Consider the following 15,252-nt stretch of genomic DNA (forward strand, 5'->3'; position numbering starts at 1 on the left):
GCGATCGGGTTTCTTCAGCCAGCCCAATCTGGGGAAGATACTGAAGAACAGAGTCACGGTGTGGTAGGGAGTAATGTTTTCGCCGAATATGCGTCAGCATGGACATCTGAAGGCTACCAAGATGAGTATCCGACAGTATGGGCCAGCGGGTGAGTCCAAGGTATGGGTACGGAGGTGATTGAGTGTACGGTCGCCGCCTTCTTGTCGCTTTCAGGACTGATCCGCGGCGAATATAGAGTCCCTTCCGTCCTCTATACAGCCGTAGAGATCCAATGCCGTACAGTATTCACTTAGACTAACAGTCAATTAACACAAAGTCAATCAGGTAAGACTCATCAAGGGCATACAGTGCATCATAGTACAAGACGTATCTAGACGTATTCCACCACCAATCTACTGACACTGGGGCGCAGGGAATGGTGTGCCAGGTGGAAAGACAAACTCAATCGGAATGATGTAAAGACATGTCGAGCAATGACATATGCTGACATGCTAATTATTCCCCTCATTTGTCCTATCCTGCAACTGAAACGGCTCTGCAATGTACGGAAAACTGTCCCACAGCGGCAACTCCATCCCCTCCCAGCCCGAAAATGCATCGTCGATATCAGCCGGCATCGTCAAAGACCGATCGGCATGTTCGTCTGACTGTGGAGCAGTACTCTGCGATGCCAGTGGAGAGACACCGGACGATTCCATCTCCTGGGGCTCGGGGGAGCGGCGTCGTCCGTGCAGACTAAAGAGCTTGCTTACGTATCGACTTCGACTATATCGGCTCTGTGAGGCTAGGCGTTGACGTTGCTCGGTTATTGCTGTTGATAGAAACGTGACGATCTCGAGGTAATGAGCCGCCTGTGCGGACTGTTGTGAGAGCATGCGGAGGATGTCGAGCGCACCGTTGAACGCGGAGTCTAGGGCGGAATCTACTTCCTTCTGCGAGAACATGGAAAATCCGATAACCAATGCCGCGGCGAAGATGAAAGCCCTGCATCATTAACTTGAGTTCCTTACTGAGGCGATTCGACTCACTTCAGTATGCACATGTTGTTCAAAAGTAACTGCGACTGGTGTATTTCCAAGCACGTCTGGATCATGTAGACGGCCGAATCCACGCAAGCTACGGATAACTTGGAGTGAGCCGGGTCTTCCTCCGGTCTCACTTGATCAGACGCTGACAAGTCCTGGTGCACTCGTGCTAGTCGAACACCAAGAACAGACACCAGAAACGGCCGCGTGACGACAATGACCGCGAAGTGGTAAAAGCATGCAACATGCAAACTGCTTATGATCTGCTTCTGAGCAACAGCACGGTCCTGCTCATCGCTTGGTGATGCTAGTAATGACTCTGGCAGCTGGTCGCTCCACCGAGTCAACTTGGCTAACAGCGACTCTGCTACGTCTGCAGATGCGGCCCTTTCGCTATACAGTTGTCTGGTGATCTCATCCAAGATCAGCGACATGCGATACGAGGCAACGAGACTTGCGTCGATCCGACTGCTAGGCAGGTCGAGATTGGATGGATATTCCCCACGCTCAAGCTGCACAGTAGACGTTGCAGGCGGTCGTCCGAGGATCGAACTGACCAAGAGGTCCAAAACACAAAGGCTCATCCACACTCGTGCTCTACAGATATTAGATACTGCCGATCTTACTGGGTCGAATGGGGCCTACCTCTGTTGCTGCTCATTCGCGGTCATTGAGCTGGACAGACCGGTTTGATGCAGACCCAGGGCCACGGCTGCTCGGGCCGCCACGCCGACATACATGAATGCAGCATTTCTACGACACGCCCCGAGCATGTAAAACGACATGCAAAGGAACAACCGCACTAGCTCGAGACTAGGAGTCTCCAACATGCTCGAGAACGCTCTACGCTGTCCTCGAGCGAAAAAGAAGCGTTCTGCTTGGACAGTTGTCGGATCGCCTTTGCATGATTGCGCACCAATGGCGATCATGACGTCTCTGAAGGCCCAACGGGTATTCTCCCGCTCTTTGTCGGCCTCCAAGGACTCCGCCAAGATCTGCAGGGCCTCCGATTCGGAGATGACGTAGAGGAAGCCACTTGTCTAGGTCTGTCAGAGTCCATGTTTCAAGTAACTGGGGCAGAATGGGGCAGAGCTAACCGCTGTAAGATAAGCACGGATAAAGGCTTCTTTCCGAGCCACGTCGAGACGATCATCGACAGCTGGTGGAATATGATGCAGGGACTCCGTTTCGAGCATGTCCTCGCTCTTGACATTGTGCGAGAATTGGGAGGGTCCAATATGCTGCGTGACGGTATCGCGGAGCAGCTGCAGGAATGACAACGACGCCGCCTTGCCCACGTAGACTTCAATTATCAGCCGGCGATCACACTTTGATTCGACCTGCATGTTCCAACATACCTCGTTCTCCCTGACGGTTCCACAGCATCCGGGGATGAGTTCTATGCTGAGCACCCGCTGAGGGAGGATCCAGTCCGTGCGACTGGGAGCTCTGAATCGAAGCAGGGGACTGAGCCCCAATGTCCGGATTGGCCGTACTCGGCCCCGTTGTCGTCACCGTCGTGGGATACGGTTGGTATCGAATCTGGGGAGCGGAAGCATCGCGCGGGCACGGGACGCAGGTGTCAGCTTGTCCGCGATGGACACAATTCGGACAGGGAAAGGTCCCTGAACATCGTCTCTTGGAGGTCCGACAGGCGAGGCAGGCCGCGTAGGCGCGGAGACGATGAGCGGGCGAGACCCTTGGACGTGGCATGGCAGCGATGCGGATGGCAATCGACGCGTGTTGCGGCCATTCATATCTTATCCATCTTATCTGGGGGTGAAACAATAGCGTGCTGTCGATCGAGTTCGTTCGGACATCTGTGCTGGGGGCATCCCACGCTGCATGCGAGGTTAGCGCGATCCTTCGTGGTAGCAGTGCTATTATTGTAAGACTAGGTCAGCGTTCCTTCGTGTAATTGAGTACAGAGTACAGGGTAGACCGTACACCGTGTACCGTATTAACTGGAAGAGGTTGGTGCTTATCCTTAGTATTCCTCGGTAGTTAGACCAACGCGTCGACCTCCGGCTGTCAGTCCGGCGGGGAATGTTACTCCGCGACGGAGTATCTCCTCGTAAACGGTTAGACCGCTGTAAAGTCACGTGAAACCGGAAAATCCACTTCTCTGAGTTTCTCCGACCCGATGGAGCCGCGCAGAGTTTTCTGCCGGTGGGTCTGAAGGGTTTTCCACCGCCATGACTCTCATTGGCCCGCTAGCGAGTCAAACACGACAAACTCGGCAATGCTCGCTTGTGGTTAGCGCGGCGCTAGGCTCTGGGAAATCGTATAAAAAGGGCTCTCCCCTCGACCCTTGAGAAAACTAAGCGACTCTACGTTAGTGATCCCCTCCCCTACCTTGGCTTCTAGCCTTGGGAAAAGAGAATCCCTGCTAACAACCTCACAGTTCAAAGAATCACTTTAGAGTAGACGTCCCACCTCTGAGCTCTTCTAAAGAGCCACAGAATCTCCACCCTTGCTGATGACTGCTATGTCCTCGATGCCCTAAAGTGAAGCCGTGTACTTCCGCCTCGACCGTGCATTACGCCGGCTTTGACACATCTTGTTCTTCGGAGTGAGCTTGGGTCGGGCTGTTTGTGGTTTTGTCTTTGGTCCAGGGAGTGGTGATGATCTTTACCTTGTCTCGATGTCTTGACTTCGGTCGGTCGGTCTTGGTGGGCGTCGAGGAGGTCTGAAAGGTTTTCTTCATTTACTGAGCTTGCTGAGCATACGCGATGCAAGTTCAGCAAGTAAAGAATAGGTTATTCTTATATAGTTTAATGCATTCTGTCTTCGAACACTTTTTCTTGTAAATCGTAATTATCTGTTCTGGCCGGTGATGAAACCTTGATAGAAGCTTGCTGTTGAAAATTTTTGTCCTCACGTGATCGCGTGGCATCGCAACTTGACACCATCCAGGCTACGTCTCACAGATACGGAGTAGCTGTCGATCGATACCATAAGTTCATAAATGCTAGTCTACGCCTTCTCCTTCTCTGGCTTGTTCCCTCCCCTATTCCGTCCTCGTCCTCCCCGACCTCGAGATGATCCCCCACCGCTTCCTTCAGGTTTTCCCCCACGCGCGCTACCGTTATTATTGCCGTTGCCGCTGGTAGCGGCCGCTTGCTCTCCACCAGCTGCTGCTCCTGCTCCTGCTCCTCCTCCTCCACGCCCTTTGCGCGGCTTGTCGCCTCCGGGGTTCGTCTTCCGCTCCAACACCACCACCTGACTCTGCGCCACCGTCACCGGACTAGCTGCAATAGCCTTTTGCAAGCTAGTCGGCTCGGCAAAGTCCACATATCCGAATCCTTTCTTCTTATCAATCTCGACCGACACGACCTTGCCAAATGGTGAAAACGCCGTTTCCAATAGCGGTTCCGTAACTCCTTGCGATGGGTTGGCGTGTTTGAGAAAGGCTTGCGTAGAAGTAGCGCTGGGACTGGCAGTGGCCTGTTTTCCTTTCGACGGTTTGGTCGATTTGGTCGCTGCAGGCGCACTAGGCGGAGGTGTGGCCTGGGGTTGAGGGGTGGACGGTTCGCTGGGTTGAGGTGTAGTCTCGCTGGCTTTGCCCTTGGGCTGCTTAGGAGGTTTCGCTTCCTTCTTGCTGGGCTCTGTTGGAGTGTTGGGGACGTTTTCCTTCTTCGCATCGGCCTCAGAACCCTTTCCACCCTTCCGACGACCACCCGACGAGGACAGTCCCAAGTCTCGTTGAAGAATCTTGGCCGCGGCAGCAGCGTTCCCACGTTCTCTCTTCCGCTCCGAAGCTGGGGCCGTAGGTGCCTCTTTGGCAGTTGGTGTTGCTCTTCCAGACTGTTTGGCTGTAACGTTGGCAGCTTTGTTGGCCGCCTTGACAGCTTCCTTGGTCGCCTTGTCAGATTTCGACTTCTTCTCCGTTTTCTCCGTAGATGGCGCTGCAGCCTCACGATCCGGACGCTGTAGAAGTTTCTTCGCCTGTACCTTCTCCGGTTTGGCCTCCTTCTCGGACTTTCTGGACGACTTTGAAGAAGTCTGCTCCTTGGCCTTGTTCGCCTTCTTGTCCTTGATGTATTGCACCAACGGCGTCGTAGTCATTGTCTCCTTCTTCTCCTCCGACTCGGTCGACTCCACAGACGGTTTCGTAATCGGCTGCGTCAGGCTCTCGAGGAACGCGAAGAAGTCGGGATCCTGATCGATAGTTCCTTGACGGGCATCTTTTCGCACACGATTACCGGGTATTTTGGCATATGGCGCAAATTCCACCGACGGAGGGCCCAAGAGAATCGGATCGTTGGCGGTATTCTGGGCATCTAGGAACGACGTCTGACGGACCTTGTCGGCAAGAGGCGCGATGTGATCACTCGAAACGACGTGGATGTAGGCGCGCGACGGTCGAGAGGGTTTTGCAGGGCTGTCTTTATTAGTCCCCGTAGTTATACGTAGTTATATAAACCTGCGACTCACTCCTTGGACACCTTTCCAGGTCTGTACTGAAACCAATCGACCTTGCCAGCGCCAGCACTCCACTCCTCCCCCACTGCATGTCTGAACTCCTCCTTCGTCAAGCCCGGGGGCAGTCGTCTCACTAGCAGTTTCAGACGAGGAGCAGGAGGCTTCGGGGCCTTTTTCGCGGGCGCGTTCTTCTGAGTGGCCGTGGCGGGGATTTGGAGGACGCCTCCGGTGGGTTTAGCAATTTGCGTCATGCTGCCAGAGAAAAATCGTAGAGCTGCTGCTGTGCTTGTAAAAAGAACAAGAGCGAAGTGGAGGAGTGCAAGATAGCGGAGGCAAACTACGGCATCGCAGGGCCGCCAAGCACGCGAGCCTCGACCTCAACCTCCGCCCGCGGGGAATGTCCACTCCTATATTCACATTTGTATAGATTCCTTTCTTTTTGATACTTGTCTACTGCTGTGGTCGCATTCGCTCCTTGGTCCTTTACTCGTGTCAATCTCCCGATCCGCTATCTCAACCCGCAACATGGCAGACAGTGTCCCCCAGCCGGGACCAGCCAAATTGAAGCCAAATGCCGGTCCAGATGAATGGCTGGAGGCAGCGAAGAACTGCAAGTATCTCTCAGAGACGCACATGAAGCAGCTGTGCGAGATTGTCAAGGAGTTCATGATGGAGGGTGAGTTTGTCGGGAGAATCTCATAAGTCCTGGGTTAACTATGGTAGAATCCAACATCCAACCCGTTTCCACGCCCGTCACCATCTGCGGAGATATTCACGGCCAGTTCTACGATGTCCTCGAGCTCTTCCGGGTCGCAGGGGGAATGCCTGACGAGTACGATGCCGACCCACCCAAGACCTCTCCTTCCGTGATTACTTCAGACGATATCGAGCCACCTTCGTCGATTTCAGACCCGAAACTGAGAAAGAAGTTGAGGAACGCAAAGTCAGCAAATAATGAGGAGGACACGGGTTCCAGGAGTCGGTCCGGGAGTGAGGGGTCGGGGGAGATTCGGTTGAAGAATAATTTCGTGTTTCTGGGGGACTACGTTGATCGGGGATATTTCAGTTTGGAGACGTTGACGCTGCTCTTGTGTTTGAAGGCGAAGTGAGTTGCTTTCGCTCCCAGACCGGGACAGGAGTGCTAACTTGCCAGATTCCCAGACCGAGTGACGCTGGTCCGCGGCAACCACGAGTCCCGCCAGATTACACAGGTATACGGTTTCTATGAGGAGTGCTTCCAGAAATATGGAAATGCTTCTGTATGGAAGGCCTGCTGTCAGGTATTCGATTTCATGACGCTGGGGGCCATCATTGACGGAAGAGTGCTGTGTGTTCATGGGGGTCTGAGCCCGGAGATCAGGACGTTGGACCAGGTGCGCGTGGTGGCACGAGCGCAGGAGATTCCCCACGAGGGTGCTTTTTGCGACCTGGTCTGGTCGGATCCGGATGAAGTGCAGACCTGGGCCGTCAGTCCTAGAGGAGCTGGTATGTTCGACATCGCAGATTCTCCCTTGATAAATTGTACTAACGTCGCAGGCTGGCTATTCGGAGACAAAGTGGCAGACGAATTCTGCCATGTCAACGACCTAACCCTGATCGCACGCGCACACCAACTGGTCAACGAAGGCTACAAATACCACTTCCAGAACCAAAACGTGGTGACCGTGTGGAGTGCCCCAAACTACTGCTACCGCTGCGGCAATCTCGCCTCCGTCTGCGAAATAGGCGAAGACCTCAAACCAACCTTCAAGCTGTTCAGCGCAGTCAGCGACGACCAACGACATGTTCCGACATCACGGCCAGGGCGGAGCGAGTACTTTTTGTAAAATACCAGCATATGTGTTTATGTCTTTCACCTTTTCATGTCTTTGGACCTGATCATGAGCGAGCCTTGTCTTACCGGCGCGGGCGTTGGGAAGGAAGTCGGGGGCTTCTGGTCGGAATATATAACGATCTAGATCATAATGATGTTTTACGATGCTTTAGTATGGTCAGTTGAATACCCAAGTCCAGCACTTGTCCGGTCTGTGTAGTGGTGATAGATATATCACTGGTCCAACATATAGAACAGCTTCACTCAGCCAATGTCGTCCAGTTTCTTCCGAGATGTCTTCGCGTATCCACATATTCACTATCAGCAGGCATTCTGATATTCAATTCCGGATCGGCAGTGAATTGACATGCCTTCCCCGGATGATGCTGTTTTCCGAGGGAAGTGATCCCGATCTACCCCCGCGCTAAATGGCAGCTACAAACAAAACAAAACATTCGCTTGAAGATGCCATATTCTGTATCATCGGCTCCTTCATTGTCATCTCAATACCGAACTCAGATAGCCGAGCGCCCAGCTGCTCGGCAGCGACTCAGCGTTCACTTACCGTGGTCTCCGACCCGAATTGCCCAACCGAGACCAGCAGGAGAATCAAGATGCGACGCATAGGATAACATTTAAGATCCTCGCATCCGTCATGTCGCCCCCCTGTCAACTTCGAAAAAAAAAAAAAAAAAACAAACAAACAAACAACATGACCAAAGTCGACGTCCTCATCTGCGGTAGCGGTTCCGCCGGCCTCTGCGCCGCGACATGGCTCTCCCGGTATGGCCTCACGTGCAAGATACTAGAACGTCGCGATGGCCCCATGAAACTCGGCCAGGCGGACGGTGTCCAGTGCCGGACTGTCGAGATCTTCGAGAGTTTCGGGATCGGGGAGGAACTGCTGCGCGAGTCGTACCATGTGCTCGAGGTCGTGTTTTGGGCGGACACGGAGGGTTCGAGTAGTATTCGACGGACGGGCAGGACGGCTGATACGCAGCCCGGGTTGTCGCATCAGCCTCATGTTATTCTGAACCAGGCGCGGATTAACATGTTGCTGATTGAGTTGATGCAGAAGTGGAACGGGCAGGAGATTGACTACGGGTATAATGTCCAGGATGTCCAGGTGGATAGTGCACTGACTGCTGATCCGGATGCGTATCCGGTCAATGTTACTGCGGAGAAGGATGGGAAGACAGTGAAGTTTGAGGCGAAATATGTTATGGTATGCTTCGTTGCAAGTACTGTTGGACATGGGATGCTAACTGACTGACAGGCCTGCGACGGTGCACACAGCATCGTCCGCAAAGCACTCGGATACACCATGATCGGTGACAGCAGCGACGCCGTCTGGGGTGTAATGGACATGGTCCCTCGAACCGACTTCCCTGACATCCGCAAGAAAGCCACTATCCGAACCAACGCTGGCAACCTGTTGATCATCCCCCGCGAAGGAGAGAGTAACAACCTGACCCGCTTCTACATCGAACTTCCTGCCGGGACCAATGCCAAGGAAGTCAAGCTGGAGGACCTGCAAAAGACAGCGCAGAACATCCTCAATCCGTACAAGGTCGAATTCGCCGAGACGGTGTGGTGGTCGGCGTATGCCATTGGCCAGCGCCACGCGGACAACTTCCAAAAGGACCAGCGCGTTTTCCTTGCCGGTGATGCATGCCACACGCACTCGCCCAAGGCCGGCCAGGGCATGAACGTCAGTCTGCAAGATGGCTACAACATGGGCTGGAAACTGGCCTCTGTGTTGACAGGACTGGCCAAGCCATCTCTGCTGGAGACCTACGTGCTGGAAAGACAAAAGGTAGCTATCGATTTGATCAACTTCGACCGGTACTTCTCCAAGCTTTTCTCGTCCGGACCAGGGACTTCGCCGGCTGAGTTCCAAGAGGGCTTTGTCCAGTCTGGAAAGTACACGGCTGGACTTACGGCGAAATATGATCAGTCGCCTATTACCTCTGCTGTTGATGAGTCGGGGCGGTTGGCTTCGAATGTTACTGTTGGAATGAGACTGCCTAGCGCTCAGGTTGTTCGGTACTGTGACTCGCAGCCAATGCAGCTGGCCAAGTCTTTGAAGTCAGATGGTCGCTGGCGAGTCATGGCTTTTACTGGTGATCTTACAGTTTCAAAGAACCAGAAACGGTTGAATGCGGTATGTCCCTCTTCCCTGTCTCGCGATTCACGCTAACAAGAACAGCTGGGAGACTACCTCAGCTCCAACGAAGGACCCGTCAAGACCTTCACGCCCTCTGGCTCTGACGCCGACAGCATCATCGAAACAATCCTCGTCGGCCACGGCAAGCGCCATGCCATCGAACTGGAACAGATCTCTGAGTGTTTCTACCCCTCGACCGGCAAGAACCAAGTCAAAGACTTACACAAAATCTTCTTCGACGACGAAAGCTACAACCAAGGCCACGGACACGCCTATGAATTCCTGGGCATTAGTCCTGACGAGGGAGCTCTCATCATTGTTCGTCCGGATCAATGTAGGTTTCTTCCACCCCAAGTGCAATGAATAATGCTGACGATAGCAGATGTATCCGCGGTCATGGGTCTGGATGATTATGAGGAGATTGGAAAGTTCTTTGGAGGATTCATGCTTCCGCAGGAGAAGGATTTGCCTGGGAGTAAGTTGTAGAGGGCTTTAGAGCACCGTATATAGTAGGTATCACATGACATACTTAGCGAGATTGTTTTTTCTTGATATCCGATTTGCTGCAGTATCATAATACAACCATCCTTACAGACAAAGCCACTATTATTAGCATCGCTGTTCATCGTAAGTGTCCTACAGACCGATTTGGCTGTATATTAATGACTAGCAGCATACCCCTCGCATTTGATAACATCACCAGATTAAGCCAGGCGTCATCTCAAAATACCTGGCAACATGATATCCTTCACATTCGCACCTCATTTAGCCCCCTTCAATACCGACCTTCCCACCTTCTCCGCCACCAAGCCCGGCTTCACCGACTTCGGCGTCGGCGGCTTCATCTTCTCCATCCTGCCTCGCCATGAAACAACCAATACAAAGACACCAGAAGCAAAAGTCCTCCTCTTGCAACGCTGCCTCTCAGACTCCTTTGGCGGATACTGGGAGGGACCTGGCGGGGGTCTTGACCCGGCTACTGACAGGACGGTTCTGGAGGGTTCGGCGAGGGAGGTGCTCGAGGAGAGCGGATTGCATATATCGAGGTTTGTGGATCTAGTGGCCGTTGAGGAGTGGGCGAGGATGAAGCTGGATAGGTTGCATGTGGTTGCTAAGTTTACGTTTTTGGTCGAGGTTCATGAGGCTGGTACTAGCACTGGGGATGCTACGGAGGGGATAGGGGAGGTTTCTGGGGAGTCGATTCAGAAGCGATGGGAAGATGGAGTCAAGTTAGCAGAAAGAGAGCATCAGGCTTACGCGTGGGCGACGGAGGACGAAGTACGGGAGGGATTGGAGAAAAGAGGGCCTTATCGGTTTGTGAACCAGATGGGAACGAGTCTTCTTAAGGGGTTCGAGATGGTAAAACACTTGAACAGTAGGTAGACACATATCGTTATGTTATTCAATACAAATTAGTCCTCCACCGGAAGAGCACCCTCGGCCTGAAGCTGAAGAGCAACCTGGTCGATATCCTTCCACACCCGCAACAGATTACCTCCAGCCACCTTGGCAGCATCCTCATCACTGACGCCTCTCTTCAGTAACTCTGCAATCAAGTCGGGGAACTTGGACACATCCTCCAGACCCCGAGGGACTGTCCCAATCCCGTCAAAATCGCTTCCCAGGCCGACATGGTTAAAGCCAATCAACTGTCCAATGTGCAAGATATGGTCAACAACGTGTTCCAACGTAGAATTCTCGGGGTCAAACTCTGGGATTCCGTTGGTAATATTGGTGGCCTTGCAAGAAACGAAATCAGGAGCAAAGTTGACCATAACAAGCGAATTTTGTTGCTTGACCAGTTGCAAGACATCGTCCGGAACGTTGCGCGGGTGTGGACAAACGGCATAGGCAGAGCTATGACTGAAAATAATCGGCGCCCGACTGCCAGTCCAGTCATCCTTGCCAGCACCAAGGACGTCCCTCATTGTGTCTGCACTCACATGAGCCAAGTCGACAATCATCCCGAGACGATTCATCTCGAGCACGAGGTTCTTTCCAGCTTCGCTAACCCCATGCCAATATGGATCAGCCTTCTTGCTGCCCCCGTTCGAGGTCTCCTGCACCGCTGCATCGGCGTAGCGGTTGTGACAGTTATGGGTGAGGGTGGCATATGATACGCCCAGTTTGTAGAAATCACGCAAATGTGCCAGGGAGTTTCCGATCGAGTGAAGACCCTCGATCCCTAGCGGTGAAATAATCTTCCCATCCCGGAAGGCTTGCAGCGCAGTTGTACCGTTGGGCGGACTCGAGAAGACATTGGGATAGGCGTTCTGTATGCGCGACATGACATCGACCTGCTCAAAGGTTTGACGGAGGCCTGACCTGTCAGCGAAGCATAAGATAAGAAGGGCAGTCACCTACTCGTAGCATAATTCTCATCCGACCAGTCCAGTCCATCCTTAGGACACTGCACGAAAACACTCCAGAATGTACCACCCACTTTACCCTTGGACAACCGCGGAAGGTCGACATGTCCGGTCAACGAGCCGTTGGTAAATGGTGAGGTGAAGTTGTCGCCATAGATGCGGTTATTGTAATCCATTCGAACGAGGATAGGAAGGTCATCGTGGCCATCTATCGCGGTTAGCTGACTTCAGCATCTGTTAAAACGCTTGTACCTACCGATCAATGGCGTTTCCGACAAGATCCTGTCCACTCTCTGTTCGATACTCGGAGGCTCTTGCGAGCGCACATTGTTAAAGGTCAACAGACCCGTGAGGAAGAGGATAAACGCGAACCGACCCATTCTGCTGGTTGATGGTGTCGAGATGCGATGCTGCTCACTGACGGCCGGCTCTCGAGAGCCCTCCTCCAAAAGACGGCCTTTCTCGTCGGTCATTTTCTCCTTGGCGTACTTGCGCAATCAACGGTGGTAACGTCTGGTAGGCTAGTGAAACCGCAACAAGGAGGGGAGGCCGGGTTCAGCTCTCGGCTGCATGGCGCTAGCTGTACGGAGTACTTGTAGTGGTGCAATTGCGCCATCAGCCCCCGACACTGACTCTCAGTACAGATTAGTGACCTCTGGTCACATCTGGAAAGCGATTGCTTATCGTCGGTGGCCAGGAAGTCGAAGTACAGCTCAGAGAGTCGTCAGTGTCAACCCCGATTAGGAAGGTATAAGGCGGTATATAGTGCGGGAGGTGTGTATATCCGGCAGAATAATTCCTGCTGACTGATTAGTGCGGGATCCAATCAACGGCGCGTATTGCAAACACAAAAAATTCCACCCTCTTTCGTCTCTATCAGAGTTACCAACACTACTAGTTCTGCTGTTGTATCGAGTCAGGGTAATTCACCAGTCTGGATGCTGAATTCATAAGCAAACAGTTCCTGTTCGACTGTGATGCCTCATCAGGCTTCTTTCAGCCCCTCCTCGATCTAAGCTCCGAGCGCACGAAGTCTTATTGTACTATGGACTGTTCAAGTGCTATGCTAGAAGGTAAGCTGCTCAAACTACACAATGACTGGCACTGGCTAACAGACTCAGGTGTCGTCACCTTCTGGCACGCCTACCGTCTGCCTATCCTCATCACCCTGTCCACTCTGTTCGTCATCGTCCAAGCCTACCGCAAACTTCAACCCAAGTCCAAAACCGAAGCGTCCTCGTCCCTCCCTCCGTCCCCTCGAAGCCATTCCCCTGAGAAGAGCGAGAAGATTCCGGTCAGTGATGGAACAAAGAAGGAGACTCCGGTGGTCAGCAAGTCCACCGGTCCAAAGGTGGTGACTGGTAAAAAGCCAGTCAAAGGTGGAAAACGCGGTGGTTCCGACGAAGCGCCGCCCTTGTCCTTTATCCAGCCGATTGTGTTCTTCGCCTCGTTGACTGGTACGACCGAGAGGTATGCCCACATGTTGGTGGAGGAGCTGCGTGCCGCCGCACAGAACCGAGCCGACCCCGAGAACCGTGAACGAGGTCTTCTTCCCCCTCAGCTGCACGATCTGGCCTACATCGATCTCGACGACTTCTTTACCTCCGCACCCAAGCCGCCGTCGACTTCGCCCGGAACCCGCTACGTGTATTGTCTGTTGATTCCGACCTACAACATTGACACCGTACTCAATACCTTCCTGGGTCACTTGGATGAGACACACCACGATTTCCGTATCGACACTGGATCGCTCTCTCAGCTCGCTGGATTCTCAGTCTTTGGTTTTGGCGACAAGGAAGGATGGCCGACCGAGGAAGAAGGGTACTGCTCGCAAGCCAAGGAACTGGACCGGTGGATGGCCAAACTGACCGGGAAAAGGAGAGCTTTCCCACTGGGACTGGGTGATGTCAAGGACAATGCTGAGCAAGCGCTGAAGGAATGGTCGCACGGACTGCAGGATATTCTGTACGACATCCTGCAGAATGGCGGTCTTGGTGAAGGCGTTCCCGGCAGTGGGGACCCATTGGAAAGCGACGAAGAAGACGTTGACGACGAGGACGAAACCGATGTCGCGAAACCCAAGAGCAAGCGCGGTAAAGGCCAAAGTCAATCGGTTGTGGACCTGGAGGATATCAAGGTGAACCCTGATAGCCCGGCGCCTCTCGCAGTTGATTTCACGACTGGAGGAAAGTCGTCGGAGTCGCAGGCCAAGGAAATGGTGCCAAAGACATCGCCCACATATGCTTCTCTGACGAAACAGGGTTACTCGATTGTTGGCTCGCATTCCGGTGTCAAAATCTGCCGTTGGACCAAGTCTGCTCTGCGTGGTCGGGGTTCGTGCTACAAGTTTTCTTTCTACGGTATCAAATCGCATCTCTGTATGGAGGCTACGCCGTCGCTCTCTTGCAGTAACAAGTGTGTATTCTGCTGGCGCCACGGAACAAACCCGGTCGGAACGACTTGGCGATGGAAGGTCGACGACCCGGACATGATCTTCGACGGTGTCAAGGACGGCCACTACAAGAAAATCAAGATGCTACGCGGAGTGCCCGGTGTACGAGCGGAACGTTTTGCAGAAGCAATGCGAATCCGACACTGCGCGCTGAGTCTGGTCGGCGAACCCATCTTCTACCCTCACATTAACCGATTCCTGGATCTGCTGCACAGCGAACGCATTTCAAGTTTTCTGGTGTGCAACGCGCAGCACCCCGACCAACTGGAGACCCTTCACCGTGTGACTCAGCTGTATGTATCGATCGACGCCAGTAACCGGGAAAGTCTGCGGAAGATTGACCGACCGCTGCACCGTGATTTCTGGGAGCGATTCCAGCGCTGCCTTGACATTCTGCGGGAGAAGCGCAATGTGCAGCGGACCGTTTTCCGTCTTACTCTGGTCAAGGGCTTCAACGTCGAGGATGAGGTGATCGGATACGCCAACCTGGTTGAAAAGGCACTGCCTTGCTTTGTCGAGATCAAGGGTGTGACCTACTGCGGTACCAGCACGAGCGCCGGCGCGGGATTGACCATGCAAAACGTTCCTTTCTACGAAGAAATCACCGAATTCGTCCTCGCCCTGAACGAGGAACTTGAGCGACGAGGACTCAACTATGGTCTCGCGGCGGAACACGCCCACAGCTGCTGTGTGTTGCTGGCATCTGACCGCTTCCATGTGAACGGAAAATGGAACACGCGCATTAACTATGGGCGATTCTTTGAACTTCTCGAGAAGGAGAAAGCGGATGGAACCTCGTTCACCCCGGAGGACTACATGGATGAGACAACAGAATGGGCTCTCTGGGGCAATGGAGGATTCGATCCCAATGACGAACGAGTCTACAGGAAGGGCAAGAAGGCCAAGGCCCAGAAGGAATTGGCAAGCAGTACTGCAAATGAATGAAGCGTGATGAGTTTATGACTAGCTGTCTAAGCTGTATATACGAACAATAAAAGTT

At 53.2% G+C, this 15,252-nt stretch overlaps 7 protein-coding genes across 7 annotated transcripts; 4 read left to right on the forward strand and 3 right to left on the reverse strand.

Annotated features, from left to right (window-relative positions):
- Positions 1-492: 492 nt before the first annotated feature.
- Positions 493-2,739, reverse strand: ASPGLDRAFT_30548 (Zn(II)2Cys6 transcription factor; the record flags this gene model as incomplete). The annotated part of the gene is made up of 5 exons (XM_022543961.1): positions 493-985; positions 1,030-1,623; positions 1,672-2,066; positions 2,124-2,329; positions 2,385-2,739. The coding sequence occupies 5 exons, from the start codon at positions 2,737-2,739 to the stop codon at positions 493-495; spliced, it is 2,043 nt and encodes a 680-aa protein (XP_022395284.1).
- Positions 2,740-4,002: 1,263 nt separating this feature from the next.
- On the reverse strand, positions 4,003-5,702 carry ASPGLDRAFT_138615 (putative nonsense-mediated mRNA decay protein Upf3; the record flags this gene model as incomplete). The annotated part of the gene is made up of 2 exons (XM_022541626.1): positions 4,003-5,410; positions 5,464-5,702. 2 exons carry the CDS (start codon positions 5,700-5,702, stop codon positions 4,003-4,005), a joined length of 1,647 nt encoding a protein of 548 aa, XP_022395285.1.
- A 148-nt stretch (positions 5,703-5,850) lies between these two features.
- sitA (TOR signaling pathway phosphatase SitA) lies at positions 5,851-7,565 on the forward strand. Its single transcript, XM_022548001.1, has 4 exons — positions 5,851-6,127; positions 6,175-6,556; positions 6,605-6,936; positions 6,988-7,565. Exons 1-4 carry the CDS (start codon positions 5,977-5,979, stop codon positions 7,275-7,277), a joined length of 1,155 nt encoding a protein of 384 aa, XP_022395286.1. The 5' UTR covers positions 5,851-5,976; the 3' UTR covers positions 7,278-7,565.
- Positions 7,566-7,976: 411 nt separating this feature from the next.
- On the forward strand, positions 7,977-9,917 carry ASPGLDRAFT_40676 (putative phenol 2-monooxygenase; the record flags this gene model as incomplete). The annotated part of the gene is made up of 4 exons (XM_022545250.1): positions 7,977-8,489; positions 8,541-9,428; positions 9,474-9,765; positions 9,814-9,917. The coding sequence occupies 4 exons, from the start codon at positions 7,977-7,979 to the stop codon at positions 9,915-9,917; spliced, it is 1,797 nt and encodes a 598-aa protein (XP_022395287.1).
- Positions 9,704-10,829, forward strand: ASPGLDRAFT_1206646 (uncharacterized protein). Its single transcript, XM_022540159.1, has 3 exons — positions 9,704-9,765; positions 9,814-10,058; positions 10,105-10,829. Exon 3 carries the CDS (start codon positions 10,170-10,172, stop codon positions 10,812-10,814), a length of 645 nt encoding a protein of 214 aa, XP_022395288.1. The 5' UTR covers positions 9,704-9,765; positions 9,814-10,058; positions 10,105-10,169; the 3' UTR covers positions 10,815-10,829.
- A 14-nt stretch (positions 10,830-10,843) lies between these two features.
- Positions 10,844-12,180, reverse strand: ASPGLDRAFT_138609 (putative dipeptidase; the record flags this gene model as incomplete). Its single annotated transcript, XM_022541625.1, has 3 exons — positions 10,844-11,751; positions 11,796-12,008; positions 12,057-12,180. The coding sequence occupies 3 exons, from the start codon at positions 12,178-12,180 to the stop codon at positions 10,844-10,846; spliced, it is 1,245 nt and encodes a 414-aa protein (XP_022395289.1).
- Positions 12,181-12,526: 346 nt separating this feature from the next.
- ASPGLDRAFT_1205332 (flavodoxin and radical SAM domain protein) lies at positions 12,527-15,230 on the forward strand. The gene is made up of 3 exons (XM_022540143.1): positions 12,527-12,548; positions 12,615-12,873; positions 12,922-15,230. The coding sequence occupies exons 2-3, from the start codon at positions 12,846-12,848 to the stop codon at positions 15,195-15,197; spliced, it is 2,304 nt and encodes a 767-aa protein (XP_022395290.1). The 5' UTR covers positions 12,527-12,548; positions 12,615-12,845; the 3' UTR covers positions 15,198-15,230.
- Positions 15,231-15,252: the final 22 nt, after the last annotated feature.

This window comes from Aspergillus glaucus (assembly GCF_001890805.1).
Source record: "Aspergillus glaucus CBS 516.65 unplaced genomic scaffold ASPGLscaffold_45, whole genome shotgun sequence".
NCBI lineage: Eukaryota > Fungi > Ascomycota > Eurotiomycetes > Eurotiales > Aspergillaceae > Aspergillus > Aspergillus glaucus.